We start from the raw sequence: 23,418 nt of genomic DNA on the forward strand, positions 1-23,418 counted from the left end.
AACTAAATGTTTAATCAAATTAAGGACACTGCAGGTGCATGTAACTTTTTTATTGAGGCACAACAAGGCATCATAACTTGCCTGAAGTTGAGGCAGTCGGTTTAGTAAACTGAATGTCAATACAGTTAAGGATTAAGTGCAAACAAGACACATTCACAGCTTGACTAGCGAGGCTACATCACAATTTATAAAGTGCCAGATTAGTGCTCACTGTCGTTCAGCTTGAAATTTGTCACCTTGGGGAGAAAAACAAAAATAAGGACCCCCTCCGTCCTCTAGGAATGAAAACATTGCCCTAAACCAAGTAGTCACGAGGTCAAGACTCCTCTTCCTTTAATCCCACTACCTGGAACACCATCCTTGCGTTGCCAATTCTGTACTGACTTTCAATCTTGATAAAGAAGATAGCCTGAAAATGTAGAATATTTCCAGCTACTTCCATAAATGGCTCCCCGGTGCAAACGCAACCATATCTGGTCTCCCTGGAAGAGCTGAAGAACCGCATGATTGCTAGCAGTTTCGTGGTCTGGAGCACCGTCATTGGCGTAGGCAGACACCAAGACCTCCTCATTCTTCATGAGGTTGACATACAGCGGCACATTCACTGCCAGCTTTAGCATGTGGAAAATGAAAACGAAAGTGCCGTTCACGGGACAATTAAATCTACCGAGCTGAAGATCAAAAGTTTCTCCCAAGTTGTTCAGAAGAAGATCAAACACAATAGGCTGGTCTAAAGTTCCAGGGGCGAAATTAGAGGTTCTGGCCGCTGAGAAGGCAACTCGCATCTGCTGAGGCAGGGGGTAGACATGGACTGGCAGTATGGTGGCAGCTGGACTTGTCATGGGCACGTCCACAGGGGTCATGCTGCGGGACTCTCCTTGTCCAAAGTCACCGCTGTTAAAGGTTTCGCTGTCTCTTTCTGGGCTGCTCACCTGAGAAGAATCACTCCACCCTGCTGTTTTATTAGCAACAGTGAGTTTCTCATAATGAAGCAGTTAGCTTTAAACACAATATTTAACATTAGTTGGCTACTGAAACATGAACGAAGAGACATTTTACAGTCAATTCCAAAACAAAAGCAATCAACTAGAGCTGTAGTGTGCTTTTCAAGATGTTCCTGGCAATAGGCTGTTACAACTCTTCTAAAACCTGAAGGGACCTCGATGATCTCGTCTAGTAGCCTCATCTTTTTTAACATCACAAAAACAAGGGCCCCAAAAGGTTAGATAACTTACCATTAGTTAAGGTTAGCAGTGTCTAAAACCCAGGTTTGAACATTCTTTTTAAACTTCATCTTTCTCTCATAATTCTCACTGTTCTTAATTTCTCAGTGATAAACCTACTCTAGCTCTCTGACATAGAAAAACTCAAGAACACTGAGATGACATAAAAGAACCAACTTTTAGAACTACCAGCCATTCAAGGGCATTTCGCTGTGTTACTGAGCCCCAGGATGAATGCTTGCTTCCCGATTTCTAAGTTAATGCGATAGTATGAAATTTTTGAGCACCGTACAAAAACACTGCTCAGGTGTAAGGCAAAGGCAACGTGATTACTGGCTACTTTCTTAAAAGGAAAAACTGTTTTCCTGTGACAAAGTTCATCTTCAACAAGTCTTCATTTTGTCAGTTACACTGAATCTTTAAATAATACCTTCACATTTTTAAAAGTATTTAGTTTCCTGCTTTTGTTTCGTGTCTTAATTGTTGCTTACTCCCATCAATAATGTGGTGACACTAGAGGTGCAAGACCTCATCATTACAGAAACCATCGTCCTGAAACATCCCATGACACAATGTGAAGCTGGCATTGGGAACATACAGGTTGAGGCAAAAGTAGGTTTACAGTTATTTGTACAGAAAATACAAAAGTAATATAAGAATAAACTGTGTTTCACATACTCTCAATTATGCACCTCTTTTGCCCCACCCTGTGTATCTAAGATTAAATTATGCTCTGGTCTCAAGAAAACTGAAACGTACACACACACTTAACACTTTTAATTAAATTGAAAGCTGACCTCCACAGCCTTTCTAAGTAGTCTATGTCTCTCAGGTCTTCAGTACTACAACTTAAGCAACCTGAAACCCTCAGCAAGAGCAACGCTGAAAACAATGCATTTGGAGAAGACCTGACAGAGGATGAGGTACTTCTGGGTAAATAAACTACTCCATTAATTGTCCTTACCTCTAGAATTTGCCCGAGGACCACCAGATGTCCCTCCTCGCCTGTAACACTGCTGGAAATTATCCTAAAATGAACAAATGATATTTATCTTGACACCAAAATTGCAAGAAAATAATTAGTTATTGCCCAGGATTACTGGCTGGTTAATCTGTAAGATTCAAGTCCTCTTAGCCCTGGCCAGATAGCTCTGTTGGTTAGCGCATCATCCTGACATACCAAGGTTGTGGGTTTGATCCCTGGTCAGGACACATACAGGAACAGACCAATGTTTCTATCTCTCTTTCTTCCTCTCTCTTTAAATCAATCAATAAATAATAAAAAAAACATTTAAAGTCCTCTTAGCCCTTTATCTGGCCTTCTTCAGCAACTGAAAAGGCTCAGATGTTTCCGAACACCAAGAAAAACAAATAACAAGGGCAACAATAACCATATTTGCTTCATCTGTTAATGAACCTGACCAATTAGGTAAGTTAATACTTGCAAAAACTAGAAAGTGTCTAGAAAATATATTTGAAAGATGCAACGCTAGGTAATGGGAGAAATGATAAAACATGACATGGTCCTCGTTCCCTCATCTCGATATGAAAGGAGATAATACAGCAAGAACGAAGACTCCTGCAATCTTGCTCTATTTATACACCAAACTGTAACGACAATTACAAAGTATGTTAGGGCTTTGTGATGTCTTGACAAGGGAGTTGGTAAAAATTACATTGTATAAATGTATTCGTCCTTGGAAATGTAATCTATAAACTTCAAAAAAAAAATGTTCAAGAGACAGCCCTTCAAACCGCCTCCCAAGTATGGTACACGTCTGCCTCCATACAACCCATGAAAAGAATATTTAGTGGTTTAACAAAAAAATTTAAACAATACAAGAAGGTATACAATGAAAATAATAAGTCTCTACCCAGACTCCTAGTCCTCTTTCCAGTAGCAACCACTATTATTAATATCCTATGTTTCCTCGGGAACAACTTTAAAACAAACAGCACAGAAAAATATTAGAATACTGGTGTTAACAGGGAGGTCCATCACTGAAGTCTACATGCACTCCCTTGACACACAGTACCTGAGAAAAATGTAATTACAGCTAGTATTTGCATGCTCAATCTACACCTAGCACTGTGGTGATAAGCAGAGGGGTATTCACTGATCTTCAGAATACCTCATGGAGTATACTTCACAACACTTCAGAGTAGGATGAGTAATTGACACAGATGAGTTTGCATCTAAACAGATGAGGAACTAGAGCCCAGAAAGTTTAAGTAACATGCCTGTGGTCACGCAACAAGAGACACGATGAAATCAAGGGTCACACTTAAGTCATTAGGTGACTTGGTATGTTCTCCAAGGTGTGTCACCTCTTTCGTGGTCTTTACTGCTTTTGTAAAGACCATCTTACCTCATATACCTGTAAGCTCTGTGTATCATTCCAACAGAACTCAGTATGATCCCACACTTACAGGCTTATAAAACTTCAAAACTGAAAATGTTGATGTCAGCATATATCATATATTCTTATATGACCAATGACCAGAAGGTCCCGTGGTGTGTTCGAGTAGAATCTCTAACATCCTCCTGTCAAAGTTTTATCATTTGTAGTCGAGAAAAATCTACTGAGCTACTCAAATCAGAATAAACAAAATAAAATTAAACTTATGAAAAGAGGACTTTGCTATACTTGATATCTAGAAAAGTTAAATTTAAGGCAGTAAAGTTAAAATCATGCGCTCTGGAGTTAAGCTGCATTCTAAACCTAGTTGTACTGTTTACTTGCTGAGTGACCTTAGACAAGTTCCTTAACTTGTTGCTGCACCCCAGTTTCTCTTATAGAATGGAGGAGTAAATGAGTTAATACAAACGACATGACTAATAAAGTCCTTCAGACCCTCTCAGTTGTCATTTACCCTCCATGGGTTATCAGAAAAGCTTCCAACTAAACTCTTCACAGTATTTACAAGTACAAATTCATACGAAACCAATTACGACTGTGCTATAGTTTAACATCAACAACTGCACTACTATTCAACGATGACAACTATTCTTACCCTTTGGGAATAAGGTGTTCCAGGATACTCTCTAGCTTGGAATTGTAGCTGGCTATAATTTCCATTGGAAACTGAAGGAGGTCCTCTATAAGTATCAAAACCTAATAAATAAACAACTTACATAAAATTATGAACAAAATTACACTACACTTTTAAATAGTCTAATTGTATACCATTTTAAAAGTTAATTGATCTTATAATGCCAACATTAGATTTATGTCTTCGTTAAGCAAACTCTATTAATATTGCTTCCACAATGTGTCTTACTGCTGCCTTCAAATAAGCTACCTGTAGCTGGCGTGAGGGGGGCTGGGAAACGGTGGAGGGTAAGTAGGTAGATAGTTCCGGCTTTTATGCAGAGGATGTTGCTAACAACCAGCTGTGACTGGAACACTTGGAACCGTATTTAAAACTAAAGAGAGTATCACTATTCCAGTCTCAAAGTTTATGTTTTTAAATCTGTGGCATACTCTGATAGACAAATAACTAGAAAATTATGACACAGTCTTAGCAATCAATTAACAAAAGAAGAAAAACTATTCAAATATGAACACCAAAATTCATTCCTAAAAAAAAGATGCTCAGTCTTTCACTTTAGTAAATAACAGGATGAATCTGCTTTTCATACAAAAAGTTCCTCTGTTATAGAGAATAGGTATACCAGAAAATACTGTCTTTTGTAGAAATAGGGACTTCTTTACTACATTATAAATGACAACTACAAAAAGACACAGATAAAGTAAAAATAGTTTGAGTCAAGTAAATCTACAGACAAAATAATTTAGTACAATTACAGTTTATGCAGAGCATACCTTTATAGCCACCAGGGGACCGACACGTGCTGGTTAGTAATCTCCCACCACGCGTACATCCTCTAACGGATCCCCGGCTACTGAAAAATGGTGGAGAGGGTCTGGGAAATACACTCGTCTGTGCTGGGTAAAAGGCAAGGCTACCATTGCTTACTTGAACAGTTCCATCAGGATAACTTGCTGCTTAAGGAAACAAGTTTTAAAGCCAAAGAGTTAAATTGTAATAAAAGATTCAATATTCTTTATACTTAAAAAAGTCACTATATCAAAACCTTTAATACAATTTTCTCCCTTAAAAAAAATGGTGCCATATATGTATAAATATATAAAGAGAGGCCTCTATATACAAGGTGGGGTACAAGTAGATTTACAGTTGCTCATGTGAAAATAATACAATAATTAATAAATAATAATATAAGAATAAACTGCGCTTCACGTACTCACAACTGTACATCTACTTGTGCCCCACCCTTTCTATTTAAACAGAACATTATTCAGCCGTAAAATGGAAGGAAGTCCTGATACATGTCACAACACGGAAGAACCTTGAGGACACGTGCCAAGGGAAGAGCCCAGTCACAAAAGGGCAATTCTTGCCACAGCACTTACATAAGGAGCACCTGGAGGAGTCAGATTCAGTGACGGGGTAGAATGGTGCTTGCCCGTGTGGAGGGAAAGGGGAACGGAGAGTTAGTATTAAACAGCTACACCGTTTCAGTAGGAGAAGGTAAAAAAAAAAAAGTCTGAATGTACTTAATGCTATGGAACTATACACTTAAAAGTGGTTAAAATGACATAAAATTTATTTTACCACAATTAAAGAAAAAAGGCTAAATATTCCACATCAAGGAGTAAAAGAAAACAAATCTTCATACTACTGTAATTGGGAAGGCATATACCAAAAATATCCTTCAAGTAAATCACCTGCCCTATGTGTTCACAGCACAGGTGAGAACAGAATGAGGTTGTTTATGACTAGGTCCAGGGATTTACATTTGCCACGTCTTGTGATTAACCAAGAACCCGCAATGCACAATTCATTTGCTCAGGTTGAAGTTTTAGAAAACTCAAAAGGGGTCTGAAATACCAACACTAAAAATCTACAAGTGCTTCTTATATTAGGAAATAACTACAAAGTTGCTTATTCTTTCATGATTTAGAATAGCATGAAAGATCAAAATCATCTATCCTCTCTAAGCAAACAGTGGAATAAGCACACTAAATTATATCATCACATTAATCAATACTTTTATTATAAGAAAGAAGAAAGGCCAAATAGCCATATGTCTGTGCTAAAAGAGTTAACAGAATGGTTTCAAAACTTTCATTCCTGACCAGGTGGTGGCGCAGTGGATAGAGGGTCAAACTCGAATGCTGAAGGCCCAGGTTCAAAACTCGGAGGCCACCAGCTTGAGCGCAGGCTAATCCACCTTGAGCACAGGCTCACCAGCTTGAGCATGGGATCAGACATGACCCCAAGGTCGCTGACTTGAGCCCAAAGTCACTGGCTTGAGCAAGGGGTCACTAGTTCTGCAGGAGCTCCCCACACCCGGACAAGGCACATATGAGAAAGCAATCAATGAACAACTAAGGTGCCACAACTATGAGTTGATGCTTCTCATCTCTCTCCCTTCCTGTGTCTGTCTCTCTCTCTCACTAAAAAAAATTTTTTTTCACAAAAGCAACTGGACAATGCGCTATCTACCTCTATAACTGTCTATGGCAATCAAACCAGTCAGGTTTAAAAATATGAACCTATATGTTTTTTATAAAACCATCCAAGTTCCACCTCTATAAAGGTTAAAATAGTGAACTTAACTAGAGAAAATGGCATTAACCATTTGTCAGCACTTGAATATGGAAAGATTATGTTTACTACTCAGGAAAGAACTGCTAAAGTGTCACTACAGACTTACTTTCCATTCAATTAGCTGTCATCTAAGTCTTCAAAATATCGTATAAAAAGATCTTACCAGTCTCTTGAGAAATAACAGTTTGTTCTACGTGTATAGCTGGCAGTTGGCACCGGAGCGGTGTTTGTGTACTTGCTGTAGTAAAACTCTGATGGTAGCCAGGTGAATAAGGGGGTTCTTTCATTTCTTGTTCTTTCCGTGAAGGCAGAGGTACATTAACATTAAATACCTTAAAAAACAAGGGTGTGCTGAGTTATTTGTGAAGTTTCATAGAAAATTATTAAGGGTGACATCCAGCAAAACTCTACAACATTCAAAAACTTCTACTTGATGGACAAATGACTTGAACAAGCATGTCTCCAAAGAAGATAAATGGCCAATAAGCACCTTAAAAAGATGCTCAACATCATTGGTTATTAAGGAAACAAATAAAAAACATGCTGAGATACCACTTCATCATACCCATTAGGATGGCTATTATTTAAAAAAAAAAAAATCCAAGTGTTGGCAAAGTTGTAGCCAAACTGGAATTCTTGTGCTGATAAGAATGTAAAACGGTCCCTGGCTGGTGGCTCAGTGGTGGAGTGTGGCCCCGGTATATGGATGTTCCGGGTTCAATTCTCGGTCTCCCTCTCTCCGTTCTCTCCCTCTTCCACTCCCACAGCCAGTGGCTTGGTTAGTCCAAGCATCAGCCTCAGGAGCTAAATATATCTCAGTACTCAAGCATCAACCCCAGACGGGGCTGCCGAGTAGATCCCTGTCAGGGCACATGTGCGAGTCTGTCTCACTATCTCCCCTCATCTCACTAAAAAAAAAAAAAGAATGTAAAATGGTGCAGCCACTGTAGAAAACAGTATAGTGGTTCCTCAAAACACTAGACACAGAATTACCATATGAGCCAGCAACTCCACCGCTAGGTGTATACTCAAAAGAATGGAAAATAGGATTCAAGTAGGTATTTTGTACACTAATGTTCACAGCAACATTATTCACAATAGCCAAAAGGTGGGAACTCAAGTGTCCATCAACAGATGAATGTATAAAGAAAATGTGGAATATACATACAATGGAATATTACTTAACCCATGAAAAAATGAAGTTCTGATCCATGCTATCTCATAAACGAGTTCTGAAAACATTGTGTCAAGTGAAATATGCCAGATACAAAAGGACAAATATTGTGATTCCTTTACACAAGGTGCCTAGAATAAGTGAATTCAGAGACAGAAAGTAGAATAGAGATTACCAAGGGCTTAGAAGAGGGAGGAATAAGGAGTTGTTGTTTAATGAATACAGAGCTTCTGTTTGAGATGATGAAAAAATTCTGGAGACAGTGGTAATAGTTGTACAACAGTGTGGATATACATAATGCCACTAAATTATACACTTAAAAATAGTTAAAACAGTACATTTTGTTGTGCATATTTTACAATAGTAAAAAACAAAAACAAACAAAAAAGCTTCTATTTGATTGCTAGTAGAATTTAAACAAGTACAAAAGTTAATCTTCTGGCCCTGGCCGGTTGGCTCAGCAGTAGAGCAGTAGAGCGTCAGCCCGGGTTCGATTTCCAGCCAGGGCAAACAGAAGAAGCATCCATCTGCTTCTCCACCCTCCCCCCTCTCCTTTCTCTCTATCTCTCTCTTCCCCTCTTGCAGCCAAGGCTCCATTGGAGCAAAGTTGGCCCAGGCACTGAGGATGGCTCATGGCCTCCACCTCAGGCGCTAGAATGGCTCCAATTGTAGCGAAGCAATACCCCAGATGGGCTGAGTATGACCCCCCGGTGGGCATGCCAGTGATCTCTGGTCAGGCACAGGCACATGCAGGAGTCTGTCTGCTTTCACACACACACACCCCACTTCTCACTTTGGAAAAATATAAAACAATAAAAAACGTTAATCTTCCTGCATAGTACTATGCTATCATAATAATACTCATTGAGCACGAAAGCTAAGTAGGGGAAAAGGGTAGTCTTTCAAAAACTAAAGGTAAATGAAAAAAACCTGCAGTGTACTGAATTTCTGTCACGTGGCTCACAATGTCCTGCCCAGACTCTGGTTACTGTCACTGTCTATAAATAGCACTTCTATTACTTTCTAGCCTCCTTATCCTGATGCATTATTCCTAACAACACATAGCACCTGATGTGTCATATCCACATATACATTTCCCTCTAGCCCTACGCCTCCATAAGAAAAAACAAAAACCATTAAGATTATTGAGTATAAAGACTTGTCTCTTTTTCATTATTACTACCCCAGTAACTTAAGAACAGTGCCTGGCTCCATAACTACCTGGTTTTTGAATGAATGAATGAATGAATGAATGAATGGGAATAAATGAACAAATGAATTAACATCAGTTTATACTGGATAGAATTCACACAGGTGAAGAAAATCTACTGGCATGAGCAAAAATGTATTGTGGCTAGAATGTACAAACACAGGGACTAGTCTGTCAGGTTATACCAGACTTCAGAAGTTACTGAGTGTCGGGCAACGGACTTTCTTTTCTTTTTTTTTTTTTTCATTTTTAGAGAGGAGAGAGAGAGACAGAGAGAGAAGGGGGGAGGAGCTGGAAGCATCAACTCCCATATGTGCCTTGACCAGGCAAGCCCAGGGTTTCGAACCAGCGATCTCAGGCAACGGACTTTCAATTTCATTCTGTAATGAAACATTGTTTGCTTTTAATTAGGAATAGTAAAAAGTTAATAAAAACCAATGTGGCAATACTGTGCAGGATGGACCGACAGGGAAAGAGGGAAAGAAAAGAAATGAAGCTGTTCTAAGTGGCCAAGCAGGAAGTGATAAGAGTAGTGAATTCAGGTGTCTGCATTCACCAGTCAATGCCTCTGCACTGTGCCCACCTTCCACTGCCATTCCGTTAGCCTCACCCGCCACCATCACTCCAAGGACCAGGAGTGGGACGTTAAGCACCATCAGGGAAGGTACTTATCAACAAAGACTTCTGGTTTTTTCTCAAGAAATGTTTTAAACTATTCTGTGTTTGGAGAATAAACATACAAACCTGGTTATAATAGTATCATAAAAAATTTTAAACTACAATTTGTAATTTATGTAATCTAAAATACCACACATATCTGAACAATTCTCTAAAAACTTGTATGAGATCAAGATGAAAGTTTCAACAATGAAAGAACACCCAGGAATGGTATGTGTCCTCTATGTCTGGTTATGAGGCTATGGAACATCACTAGGGTGATATTAGAAATGGTTAGTATTATTAAGATGTTTATACAAAATTATATTTCTCACACACACAGTTCATTTGTTTAATAAGGGTCCCTCAGCTTAGCCTGCTACTCAATCTTCATAGAAGGGAAAATGATCTGATAAGACATTCATTCAAAATTCTTGAGGCTTTGGCTTTAATACCCTTCCACCATAAACAATATTTCCACTGGACAAATGTAGATTCTACCAGCCCACATAAAAGTAAAACATATGGCAAATCTATTCACATAGTACTCAAGAACAGAAATAATGAATTGCAATCATCATTCGCATTTCATACTCACTGTCTGCATGGCTTGAAAGGGCGCTGTGTTAATAGTTACTGAACTACTACTTGCTGGAGGTGAGCGGAAGCCCGGTTCAGGGCCCTTTGATATGGGAGGGTTTGAAGACACTAATGAAGACGGTTGCTTGCTTGGGGGAACTGCTGCCTGGGGAGGAGAAATGCAGCGTCAGCCAATCATCCACAGTACCATAAGCAGTTAGCATACACTAAACCCCAAGCTAACACAAGTCAGCAAGTTCTATAGGATGACAACTGGACACAGGAATGCAAAAGAATAGCTTCTGCTTACAATTTCAAATCTCATCTGCTGAGGATGCACACTAGCATTTGCTTTACACAGCTTGCTGACTAAGTGAAAGAGTCTTACTAATAATCAGTCTAACAGATAAAGAGACTGAACTTTTCATGAGTGTCTAGTCCTTTTCAAACCCTGAAATGGTATTTTCCATTAAGTTAACAATCTAATATTAGTGCACATTTATACATTAGATTTAGGCTTTAGAAAAATCTTGGGTTAAGAAAATCACATTACGGACCAGCACAAAATTTTTGGCAGACCACCACTGGTCTGTGGACTGGCAGTTGAAAATCACTGCTATAAGAAATATATATTCTTGGCCCTGGCTGGTTTGCTCAGTGGATAGAGCATCGGCCTGGCGTGTGGACGTCTGGGGTTCAATCTCCAATCAGGGCACACAGGAGAAGTGACCATCAGCTCCTCTTCCCCTCCCTCTCTCACTTCTGTCCCTCTTCCTCTCCTGTAGCCAGTGGCTCAATTGGTTCAAGTGTTGGCCCTGGGCACTGAGGATAGCTGGTTTAGTCTGAGCATAGGCATCAGGCACTGAGGATAGTTAGGTTGATTCGAGCATCGGCCCCAGATAGGGGTTGCTGGGTGAATCCCAGTTGGGGTACATGCAGGAGTCTATCTCCCCTCCTCTCACTTAAAAAAAAACACATATTCTTGAATAATAGTTAACCAAAAAATAAATAAAATAAAATGAAATCTAAGAGTAGCTATATTAGTTTAAAAAATCATCCTATCTTGCCTATACCTATAAGAATTTGTTCAAATTTATTAGCAAAAACTATCACTTTAGAATTGAAAGCACAAACATAATACTGTAAAATACTTTTGACAAAATTAGCCAAAAAGAGAATGTAAATTATTCCAATTGAGTAAGTGCTAACAGTAACACTACAAAGTTACTAAGTCTTCACAGTTATATGAATAAAAATATTTTTGTTCTAAGGATTCCTTTAATATAAATCTAGCAAGAAACCTGACCTAATCCCACCTAGAACTTTTCATCTTTTTTGGCACCAGCGGCCTGGACATAGTTAGTGTATGTGATAAAGCAATACTCTGTGAGTCTACTTATATAGCGAAGTCCCAGTCAAGTTGCCTGTGTAAGTTCCAGGACCACAACATCTACAGAAAGCAATACGGTGATACAGTATAAATGTTAAATCATTCAAACAGTCATGCCTGTATTTCATAAAATAAGCTGGTTATGCTATTCTTTAAGACAGAAAAGAAATTAAGACGATGCTCTGTCATTACCTCAGGAGCCTCTGAGGTCACAAAGTCTGTGTTAGATCCCGTGGAAGCCGGATGGGTAGTGACCAAGCAAGCGTTTGAGCTACAGGTAACTGGAGTGGAAGCAGCCTAGACACAGGAGGACATAAGACATTATCATAGACACATTTTGTTCACTTTATAGTTTTTGGGCCTTGGGCTGCCTAATATGATACTCTTACTGAGTACCCACTAGTGTCAAACACTATGCTAAACATTTACACCTAGCAACTCATCAGTCCAACAATAAGCCTGTGAGGTGGCTACTATATACTATTCCCATTTTATTGATAATTAGGCAGAGGCAAAGACAGATTAAGCAATGTTCCCAAGATTACACCAAAATTCAGTGGCAGAGCCGAGATTCAAACCCAAGTAGTCAGCTACATTGCCTTTCCAGGCCTGGTCACCAAGGCCACACATCTAATCCCATCTTCGCTTATCAACATTCTTGGCCTGGAGACCAAGGCTAGATTTTCAACCTGGCACTCAACAGCAGTTCCCTGGAAGAGGAGCTCAGGGCACATCTAACACTAGGCACAGCTCTGCCACGTGTCACGGTATGCTTTTACTCTGGACGCTCGCCGTGTCTTAAAGAGGCAGGTAGAAATACAGGTAGAAAGGATAAGCTCTACAGACACAATGGCATCAACATTCTAACAAAAAAATTAAAGCTAATAATATTTAGAAAATAAAAACTGGGGGAAAGCAGAGTAGGAACTAAGGCTGTGACAACTATAACCAAAGAAAAGCTAAGAGAATGGTTAGGAAGTCTCTGGTAAAACAGGTTAACAGATATGAGAGGCCCATAAAAACCTAGCAATCACAAGGTCTGAATTATCAGTGAATCTCCTCTTTTTATCTCAATGCTTTGATGTGGTTCTCAGAAGCCCAAGTAATAAAACGGGTGAACTAGAACTAATGGTAACCAATATCGAACCAGTTACGTTTCAGTGACCTTCCAAGAAGGGTTCATCATGATACAGCATTTCTTGGGAAGGAGATGAGAACCAAGTTTTAAAAAGGCCTCATGGAAAAATAATTTTTGATATCCTTTAGAACATTTTAGGTAATGAAATATATAAATAGGTACAATATAGATCTGGCCATTATATTAGAGCTATCATGAGACTAGGCTTTTCTTCTGGCCCTTTCATCAACAACTGGCCTAAGTAAGTGGGACTGGCTGTTGTAGGGACATAAATTCTCCAGCCACAGAGTCACAGATACCAAGTTAAGGCAACTCAGGCAACTTGATAGCTAAGCTTTAAAAGACTTGAATTTTAGTTAAAATGTTTACTTAACAAAAAAGATAAAAACTTTTTTACATTAGTATTTATTCAGAAATTATGACAATTCTTGATTCCAAATTATTGCTAAGTACACCAGTTGAAGGTTCTTTTAAGTATTGGTGAGTAAATAAAACATTACAGACCAGAACTACTAGAACTAGACTGGTGGCTTTTCAAAAAATAAATAATAATTTGTCAGTTGAAAGCCTCCTAGAGAACCCTAACAGCAAGAACGGATAAAACGGAGCTCGTTACTCATAGCAGTGACTGGGGTGAGAGAGCTTGCTCAACAAACCCATTTTGAAAATTGAGCTGGACCTTATCAAACCAAATAGAAATCACTGTAAGCAATATATACTCAGAAGTTTTTGGAAGAGAAGACAATTATTGACCCACCTGGTCAAAATATTGTATATAACCTACTGTCAAAGCAGCTACTGTCAAGAAAATTGCCAATAAGGCTTTCAGTGAGATCCAAAGAATTTTTTTTTTTAAAAAGGTGATGACCAGAACACAGAGAACCTTGAATTTACTACTGATGGAAATGCAATGTGGTATTTACAGATCTCAATGGTCTGGTCCCTTTATACCTCTTAATGTGTTCTGTGGAAATTAGTTCCTTGGATTGTTAACTATTGTGTGTCAGGTGGGGGGATTGGCTAACCATGAGTTTAAAAACTAGTTTCTTTCTTTAGACTCTTTATTATGCTGATATATTAAGTTACTTAGATAGCCCAGTAGCAAAGTAAGATTCAAGGCACCTCTGAATTCTTTAGGTTTATTCTTTCCTTACTAAGTCAACTACTTTTCTCTATTATAATTGATGTCTTCCCCACAGTCATCTGGGAATCTTTCGAGGACTAGCTGTATTTAATCTAAAAAACTAGACATGTATATTAGAATCACCAGTCTAATCATTCTTGCTAAAGCAAGAGTTTCTTCCCCGAACAGCAAAGAAAAGTGAAAGATTAATTTGGGGAAGTTACCTGTAATGGCTCTTGAAGAAAATCACTTTGACTGGATAGATTTTGTTCTGTAGATGCTGCAGAGAGTGAAACCAACAGTAAACTACTGAGAGAAAAGTGTATGCATATCAACTGAGTGGAACCTAAAGTTTATACCTACAAAAAATTAGAAAAGCAGTATCTGAAAAAAACTAGGTCTCAAGTCCATTGTGAATTTTCTATTAGAGTTCTACAAAGAGTCTGAGAGGATTGGAGAAAAAGAGAATACTAGTCCCATCTGTGATACATAATATTTTAAGATTAAATGGGCAAAAGCAGCATTACAAGGCTTCCAAAAGAATAGCAATATGACTTTTAAAAATAACATGTAATAGGCCCTGGCCGGTTGCTCAGTGGTAGAGCATCAGCCAGTGTGTGGATTCCCTGGTTTGATTCCCGGTCAAGGCACACAGAGCAGTGCCCATTTGTTTCTCCATCTCTTCCCTTCTCACTTCTCTCTCTCTCTTCCCTTCCCCTCCTGCAGCCATGGCTCAACTGGAGCAAGTTTGCCTGGGGCACTGAGGATGGCTCCATAGCCTCCACCTCAGGCGCTAAAAAATGGCTCTGGTTGTAACAAAGCAAGGGCCCCAGATGGGCAGAGCATCGCCCCCTAGTGGGCTTGCTGGGTGGATCCCAGTCAGGGCGCATGCAGGAGTCTGTCTCTGCCTCCCCTCCTCTCACTAAAATAAATAAATAAGTAAATAACAGGTAATAGCAATCTGAAAAATAAACTGAGCTATCATGAATAATTGATGTACGTAAGTTCCAAGTTTCAAAGAAATCTTAGCTGAGTTGTCTGTCTCTTCAGTTTTTTTCTTCTTTGATCACGTATATTAATGTCCTTCTTTCTTCTTATTACCTATTACTGTGCTTTTCTTAATTGCTCTATTTGTTTCTTACTTCACCCAGGAATTACTGTATAATCTAGTTGGTGTATACTTTTTTACTACGGCTGGACTATGTCTTTGCTTACTTCCTTTGAGATCAAGTAGTGTAGAGCAAAAGACCTAAAGTTTGAAGCATCAGACCAGATTCAAATCGAGGCTCCATCATTAATCACTACATTACTCAGTGTACTAAATATCACTGAGGTCATTTCACTCATTGTCAGGATCCAAAAGCCTCAAGGCTAAATTTATAAAGTCAAAAAGAGTCAAGCAAGTTTTAGTCAGAAAACTATGAGAACATAAAACATTGCAAACACACTAATATGCATTTCCATTCACCCGTCTGGAGACTTTCTCCAAAACATGAACAGGTCAGTTCAGTACGCTAATGTTGCTAGACCTGTGGCTCTTTGTTCCAAGTCTTAAGAATGATTACATACCTACGGGGCTGCCCGGAGCAGCTGAAGGTGACTGTGATGATGCAATTGCACTTGAAGGTTTGTCAAAATCCAGAACAGATTCCTAAAGCCAAGTTTTTAAATAATAAATTAAAACAAAGATTATCCATTTCAGAGCTATTAGCATTAAATTATTCATGATGTTGTCCATAGCTTATTAACTATAGGAACCTAGCTAATAACTATCTCAAAAGGTTAATAAGTTAGGTCTTTACAGAGCAGAAATTAAGTTAAAATTAAAATCTTGGTAATTGTCAAACTTTAAGATTGTGTCAAGTATTAAAACTACCATAGTAATCTAAGGCCTGACCTGGAAAATAAAACTCCTGACTTGAGGTCTTAAACAAAGGCATTAGTACTAGTATATACTGAACCCTCATTTTTTTTTTTCTGAAGCTGGAAACGGGGAGAGACAGTCAGACAGACTCCCGCATGTGCCCGACCGAGATCCACCCGGCACGCCCACCAGGGGCGATGCTCTGCCCACCAGGGGGCGATGCTCTGCCCACCAGGGGGCGATGCTCTGCCCCTCCGGGGCATCGCTCTGCCATGACCAGAGCCACTCTAGCGCCTGGGGCAGAGGCCAAGGAGCCATCCCCAGCGCCCGGGCCATCTTTGCTCCAATGGAGCCTTGGCTGCAGGAGGGTCAGAGAGAGACAGAGAGGAAGGAGGGGGGGGGGTGGAGAAGCAGATGGGCGCTTCTCCTATGTGCCCTGGCCGGGAATCGAACCTGGGTCCCCTGCACGCCAGGCCGACGCTCTACCGCTGAGCCAACCGGCCAGGGCCTGAACCCTCATTTTTATTAAACCCAAACAACGAGAGGGCCTAATTATCTTATCTTAACCACTAAACTACTCATGTTATTAAACACTTTCATGGTGAGAAACCATCCTATTCTGCCTTCTGCCCATTTTGGTTCTCCCAGAAATGTTTCCAACACTTTGAGTACTTAAGCTACACACTTGCAGTGATCATTTTCGTTCTGTTATTTATCTTAAAATAATCTGAAGGAATAAGCAATTCCCTCGTTTTAAAAATAAGTAGAGGGTTGAAAGCTAAATAACTTGCCATAGATTCTACAGCTGTTGAATTGGTCGAAGGGGGATTTAAACATGGGTCTAAATTCCAAAGCAAAGATCTTTTCACTACGCAAAATACCTTGTTTACTTTAGACCTCAGTAATATCACACTATTCTGAAATTCTGTAAGAGTCTGTGGAACAGAATTTAACTATTGACTAAACCCAAGTTCACAATCTTATACAACTGGAATATAAACTCCTAAAGACAATGAATGTCTTCTGATTTTCTACATCCAAAGGCATTTCCCAGAGTACCAAGCATAGTGTAAGTTCTCACAATCTCAGTGAAAACTAATGATGATCTGCTTGGCAGAGACTTAACTAACTTGCCTAAACTCTCAGAGCCAACAAGTGACAGAGCCAGAATCTGAACTCATTTGGACACCAAAATCTACGTTCTTAACAACTTCATTACAAGGCTTCAGGTTAGAAGCGAGTAGCCCCTTGAACATCACTTAAGATTTATTTAGTAGTGACTCATACTTGCATAAAGTTACAGGTTCCCTGGATCTGGGTCATCAGAGCCTGCAGTTTCTCTCTCCTCAGCACTGGGTCCTTTGGAAGGGCAGAGGAACAGCCTGCGGGCTGGTGCACTGGCTTAGGCACCTGCAAGACAGACCCACACTGTCATCAAGGGTAAAATTCAAATTCAATAACCGAACTCGGAAAACTCAGCCTATCGTTACGCCTAACTGAAACCAAAATACAGAGCAATGCTCATTTACCAGAGTTATTGCAAAAATTTCCAAATATATATTTTAAATAATTTAATTGAACTTTAAACACTTTTTCCCCCTTCAAAACAACTTTAATGGAAGTCTTCCTCAAACATCCTTTTTTGAGGGGTGACTCAAAATAACAGGACGTCCTTGACAGGAAGTTCTTTCACTATGGACATCAGTTACCATATGTCTTCTAGGATAAGATGGTCAATGATCATAAGACATACCAATGACTTATTCTTTTCTTAGGAAAAAAATTACTTCTACCACATTAACTACACATCCCATTTTTAAGCTGTATCTGAGTTCAGAAACATTAAGATGTAAAAATGTATACATATACATCCTAGAATGGAGGAAATGCATGTTATATTATATATATAAAGTAAGTATACTCTGAGGGGCTATTGGAGTTTATAAGGTGGCTAGGCCTCATGCTAAATTGCTTCCGACTGCTGCACACCCTGAATTAGACCTAACGTTTGCAGCTACTTCTTACAGCTGTCAGCACGTCTCTCTCTACCAGTGCCTCTTCTCCAGCTTTCATTTTATTCAGGTCGCACAGCTAAATTTGTCAATGTATCATATAAAATCAGAGTAGACCCTAAGTGAATAAGTGAAAAGCTCTTTAAGGAGAAAAAAGTATGAGCATTAGTGCTTAATTTCATATTATCTAGTCTTTTGCTTTTGAACGTTATTTTGCCCTTGACTGTACTTACTAGACAGCTCTAGACAGCTGAGATTGCAAGACAGATACAGACAGACACTACTGTACACAGACGTGTCCTCTCAGTCGCTGAAAGACCTTGCAACTTCAGTATAATGCCGTCTGTGCCATAAAAGCAAATTAAATAAGTTCTGACCTTTCCAACTAAACATGCCTGACCTTAAATAATTCAGCAAATAGCATGGTATTAAAATTATGGTATGGTAAAGGCTCAGCATTGCTATTCGATACCCAGTGGAATTTTAAGTTGGTTTTTTTTTTAAGCAGCTTTATTAAAGTATAAAACAGGGTTTTAAATACAAGTCTCTCAACATGGTTGACATATAATAATCTCTGTGTGTGATATCTGATTAATGAAATAAGGCTATCAATCTTCTGCTGGGTCAGGAAGAAGCTAAAATTAATATCAGCACTTGAAGAAAAAGAGGAAGAAGGGAGAGCAAAAGGAGACAAGTCAGTCTTAAAATTTTCTTCCCAGGAAGAACAAAGGTACGAGTAATTTATTTATAAAATACAACGCTTTGATTTCCCCGAGCAGAATGTTTCTCACACCGTCAGAGGACCAAAGGGTTATCAGAAAATCTTCAGCTACATGGCACTGGAACTACTGGAAATGAAGAACGCAGGGAGGAGGAGGAGGGTTCGCATTTCTTGGCAATCACGGTGGCACCAAGTTTGCATTTAAACAATAGTATGTAAATTATAATTTTTTAAAAAGTTAACACTAACTCGCATTGTAGCCAAGGATTACTCATTATAAGCCTTCTTAGCTTCCTGAAACAGGTTGTCATGAACAGAATGAGGCCTTACGTTTGAGCTACATCTCATACTCCAAACCCTAGTTGCAGAATATTTCATGCCTACAGTGTCTATCTCCTGAGAATCCTTATTTTGAAACAGAAATGGAAAAATAATTCAGACCGTTCCCCAACTACGAGAATATCTGGGTGCCTACAAATGAGTTAAAGAGAAGCAATACAGAAAAACGTTCACTTCTGTCAGTCACACCCGTGCGCCGGTAGAAGAGAAGTGAAATATTCCGTAAGTCTCCCACCTGTGACATGCATTTACACTTGTTCACATTATGGTCTTGTGTCAACTATCCACTATTTTGAGAGCATATCATGTCATTAAATCTTGAGCATTAAAATAATATTTTCTTGTGGTTGAAAATTTCATCTCAGGTGAGGCTCAACAGACTAGGTTGTACTTCCAATTTTCAAGGGAAAACCATAAATTACACATTCAAAAGTTAAGGGAAATATCGTATACATTAATTTAACATGGGTTTTTGTTGATTTCTATTTTTTCAAGAAAACCAACGAGCTATCGTTACCACAACTCCTTATCCATACATGTCTACATTGCCAGCAGCAGACTGACACAGATCAACTCACATCTTTGGGTTCGGCACTAAACTTCCTGGGCAGAAGCTGGTCGTTTGGTATGAGGCTTCCTGCAGCTGCTCCCCAGGACGCTGGAGAGATCTGGGCTTGCTGCGTGAAAGGGTGTTTCTGATTCTCCGCATTGTTTTCCCAGGACTTCGGAGTCTCCGGCTGCCTTGAAGCCTGCTCTTCATGCCCGGGAGTGGTCCACGGCTTGCTGTCCTGTTCACTCTGCAGAGAAGGTGTCCAAGACTTTGCAGTTGGCTTCTTTGGAGCCTGCTCTTTTGGAGGCTGCACTGGCCAAGGCTTTGGTGTTTCCTGCTTCTTCTGTCCCTCTTGAATGCGTCCTGCCTCGGATGTAGGAGTTTCTTGTTTCCACTGTCTAGGAATTAGCTTGGGTTTGGCGATATCCTGCTTCTCCTCTTCCTGCACAGTGGCCCTGAGTTTTGCAATCTCTTGTTGCCTCTGTCCTAAGGAAACTGCAGGCTTTGCTAATTCCTGGTGCTTAACAGAAGACTCCCAGGACTTCAGGGATTCCTGTTTCTTCTCCTTACCATCTGCTTCAGTAAGCATATCCCAACATTTGGGGAGATTTGGTTTTCTAGCATAATCTGCTTCCCAAGACTGCTCTTCATCCTGTTTGCTTGAATAATCTGCTTCTGTTATATAGCATCTGTTAAGAAACTAGATCAGAGAAAACAATGTACTGTATCACAAAATGTATAGGAGACCTGAGGGGAACAATGAACTCTCAGTATTCCTATGCCCACTGGTACAAACCATTGTGCTAACCGGAAACTTCCATCATGATTCTACTTAAAAAGACTGTCCGATTTGCTTGTCCATTCCTTTTCCCTCAGTTAACAGAAATACAAACTTTGATATTTGAAAAGTAGCAATCTATACTTGACTTGCAGATTCATAATAACCTTGATAAAAGAGCCCGAATCAAGCAAATGTGGCATCATGATGCACAGTTCTTAGCAGTCTCAGGTGAGTCAAATATAGATTGCTACTTCTTAAGTATCAAAGTCTGTATTCCTGACTACCCACCTGACACCCTTAAGACAAAGGGTAGTCCCAATGACACAAAGTTATACTGTTTAACCTTAAGCCTTATGTTTCCTGACTTACCAGACTTTTATTTCCATTATATATCGATCAATACTATGATCTTGCCTCTTCCATTCTTTTCAGCATCTATGAATTTCAATGTCACTTCAGAAAGAGCCAATACCCACTTCTGTTATTAATCTGAGTAAAATTTACAGAGCAAAATTCTACATTTTTTTTAGCAAGAGAGAGAAAGAAAAGAAGGGAGAGGAATGAGAAGAATCAACTCGTAGTTGCATCACTTTAATCGTTGACTGATTGTTTCTCATAACTACCTTGACTTGAGGGGTTCCAGCCGAGCCAGTGACCCCTTGCTCAAGCCAAAGACCTTGGGATCATGTCGATGATCCCACACTCAAACTAGTGAACCTGTGCTCAAGCTGGCGACCTCAGAGTCCAGAACCTGAAACCTCAGGGTCCCAAGTCCACACTATTCACTGCATCACCACTGGTCAGGCCTATACCCATTTATAAATTCTAACACAAGGGCCAAAAACTACAACAACAGCCAACACAGGCAGTTGTGTGCCAGGCCAAATTCTAAGTAATTCAGTTAAACTGACTCCTTTAATCCTCACAATAACCACATTAGGTATTATTATTACCACCACCACCCCAATCTTAAGCATGAGGATGACAGACACAGCTGGGCTAGATCTTGCCTAAAGTCACAAAGCTAGCAAACTGCAAAGCCAGGATCCAAGTTTGAGCAGGCTAGCTCCATGGCACACAAAAGCTCGGACACCAAAATCAGCAAACTACCTTCAGGACCTTACCTCTTGTGGTTGTATCTCTGCCTGTGAAAGTTCCACAAGAGACCCTGGGAAGATAAAAAGGAATACTGAATAAACACTAGGTAAATCAAAGTTTTCTGACTGATTACAAGAAATCCTTTCCAGCAACATTTCAGAAGAGTTAGAGAAAAAGGATAGTAAAATTAAGTACATTCACAGGAGGAATTTTCACTTTGCTAGTTGGTCAAAAGCTTGTGGTCTAAGGCTAGGTGAAGCTAATAGCTCTCTTCATATAAGATACTTTTCTGAAGCCAAGTTACAGTTAAAAACTGATTTCTGGTTGAAAATAAGACTATTTCCTCTCACCCACAAACACAGCCTCTTCCAAGTTGGAAGTATAGCTCTGGTCCCATGGGGTAAAAATTAGTCACCTCAGCTTGAAATATAGCCCTTAAAGGCCTCATACAAGCCAGTTTAAGGTTGGAGAGAGGATGAGGGAGTGAGATACTGAAGCACTGGACTTAGTAGTAAGAACTAAGAGGAAGTGGACATGAGAAATGATTTGAATCTTGCTAGTGGTTTCCAGACCTCTGTGTGGACTACCTCCTTAAAAGTGATACTTCTTAAATAAATCCAGCTTCAACAAACAAAAGCAAAAGTGTCATTTACTCAAAGTATTTCTTACCCAAGAAAAGTAGAATTTTGAAGAGCATATTTCCTTTACTGGACATATTATTATTTACTTTGGCAATTTTTTCCCTGAACACGTTAACCTCAGGTCATTTTTAATCGTGTTCTACTACACTATTGGATGCTACCAGAACTTACACTTTTGACAATTTCACATGAAATTACCTACTAATAGTTTAACAAAAAGATTCAAACTCCATAAACATTGTTCATTTTGACAGTGAACAGTACCCTCTGGTAGCAAAGTATAACCTAATGTTTCGGCTGAGGTCCACTCTTAATAAAAGGAAGTAAGTCACAGTAATAAAGCCTACAGATGTCTTCTAAATGGAGGCTCATCCTACACAAGTAAAGATTTCCATGCATGTAGACACTAACCAATTAAAATAAGGCAATCATTTCACAATGCTTTAACTCATTTTGGGTGTTAAAAATGTAACCACTGTACAGAATTTCACAGATATCAACAAACCTGACTCTTTGACAGATTCAGTCTTCAATAATTGTTTGTCTTTCTCTGATTTTAATAGCATTTCTTCCTCCAACAATGCTGCTTTTTCCTGAACATTTTTTGGAACTGGGATACTTTCAAAATAGCCTGAGTTCAGCAACTTAGACAGTAGATCTTTCATATGTTTGTCTAAGAAAAAGTGATTAAGACTTAGTTATCATACAATGAAAAGGTCATAGAAAACTTTGAAATAGAAATCCTAATACAATTTTTCCTAACTATAGTATGTCATTATAACATTCTACATTAGAGGGGATTCAAAGAACTGGTCAGTACCACAGAAAGTAAATACGCAGTCCATATCCATGGCAGGCTCAGTCGACACAAATTGGTAAGATCAGAATCCCAAAGTTTAGCAAGTCACTGACATTTCTCTGGGCCTCCATTCTACTCTCTGAAAAATGACTAAAGTCAGAGATCTTTATCAAAGACCCAAATATGTTACCAAAGCACACATTGTTCCCTGAGCTCAAGGAAAAAGTCCTTTCTTCTGTCTGCTCCCACATCACAACCAGCAACTACTCTATTTTCCCCAAGTAATTGAAGGCTTTAGGGAAGTAAAAGCTTCTCATACAAGAAAACCCTATCTTAGACAATCTCTAAAGGATTGTTAAACTGCAAAATCCCATGATTAAGACTTTACTCTTGAGTAATGCTTTAATGTCACTCCTAGCACATCACCCTTTGGTGATTAAGAAAAATCTTAAAATGACTTTAAAGTCACTGCACCATAAATA

The 23,418-nt window shown here is 39.3% G+C and overlaps 1 protein-coding gene across 9 annotated transcripts in view; it reads right to left on the reverse strand.

Annotated features, from left to right (window-relative positions):
* The window catches only part of CAPRIN2 (caprin family member 2), a 41,448-nt gene continuing 18,030 nt past the window's right edge, over positions 1–23,418 (reverse strand). For 3 of the 9 annotated variants that reach the window (XM_066368884.1, XM_066368885.1, XM_066368892.1), the window contains 13 exons: positions 22,643–22,810; positions 21,523–21,566; positions 19,646–20,317; positions 17,283–17,405; positions 15,701–15,782; positions 14,356–14,411; positions 12,063–12,167; positions 10,500–10,646; positions 7,024–7,192; positions 5,051–5,233; positions 4,239–4,339; positions 2,188–2,251; positions 1–955 (listed from right to left, as the gene is read on the reverse strand). In XM_066368884.1, the coding sequence (XP_066224981.1) occupies positions 387–955; positions 2,188–2,251; positions 4,239–4,339; positions 5,051–5,233; positions 7,024–7,192; positions 10,500–10,646; positions 12,063–12,167; positions 14,356–14,411; positions 15,701–15,782; positions 17,283–17,405; positions 19,646–20,317; positions 21,523–21,566; positions 22,643–22,810 (2,483 nt within the window). In that variant the 3' untranslated portion in view covers positions 1–386. Of the gene's footprint in view, positions 1,000–2,187; positions 2,252–4,238; positions 4,340–5,050; positions 5,234–7,023; positions 7,193–10,499; positions 10,647–12,062; positions 12,168–14,355; positions 14,412–15,700; positions 15,783–17,282; positions 17,406–19,645; positions 20,318–21,522; positions 21,567–22,642; positions 22,811–23,418 lie in introns of all 9 variants that reach the window. The other 6 variants (XM_066368889.1, XM_066368893.1, XM_066368887.1 and 3 more) reach the window with 5 other exon arrangements.

The sequence above is a fragment of the Saccopteryx leptura genome, chromosome 2 (genome assembly GCF_036850995.1).
Source record: "Saccopteryx leptura isolate mSacLep1 chromosome 2, mSacLep1_pri_phased_curated, whole genome shotgun sequence".
In the NCBI taxonomy this organism is placed as follows: Eukaryota; Metazoa; Chordata; class Mammalia; order Chiroptera; family Emballonuridae; genus Saccopteryx; species Saccopteryx leptura.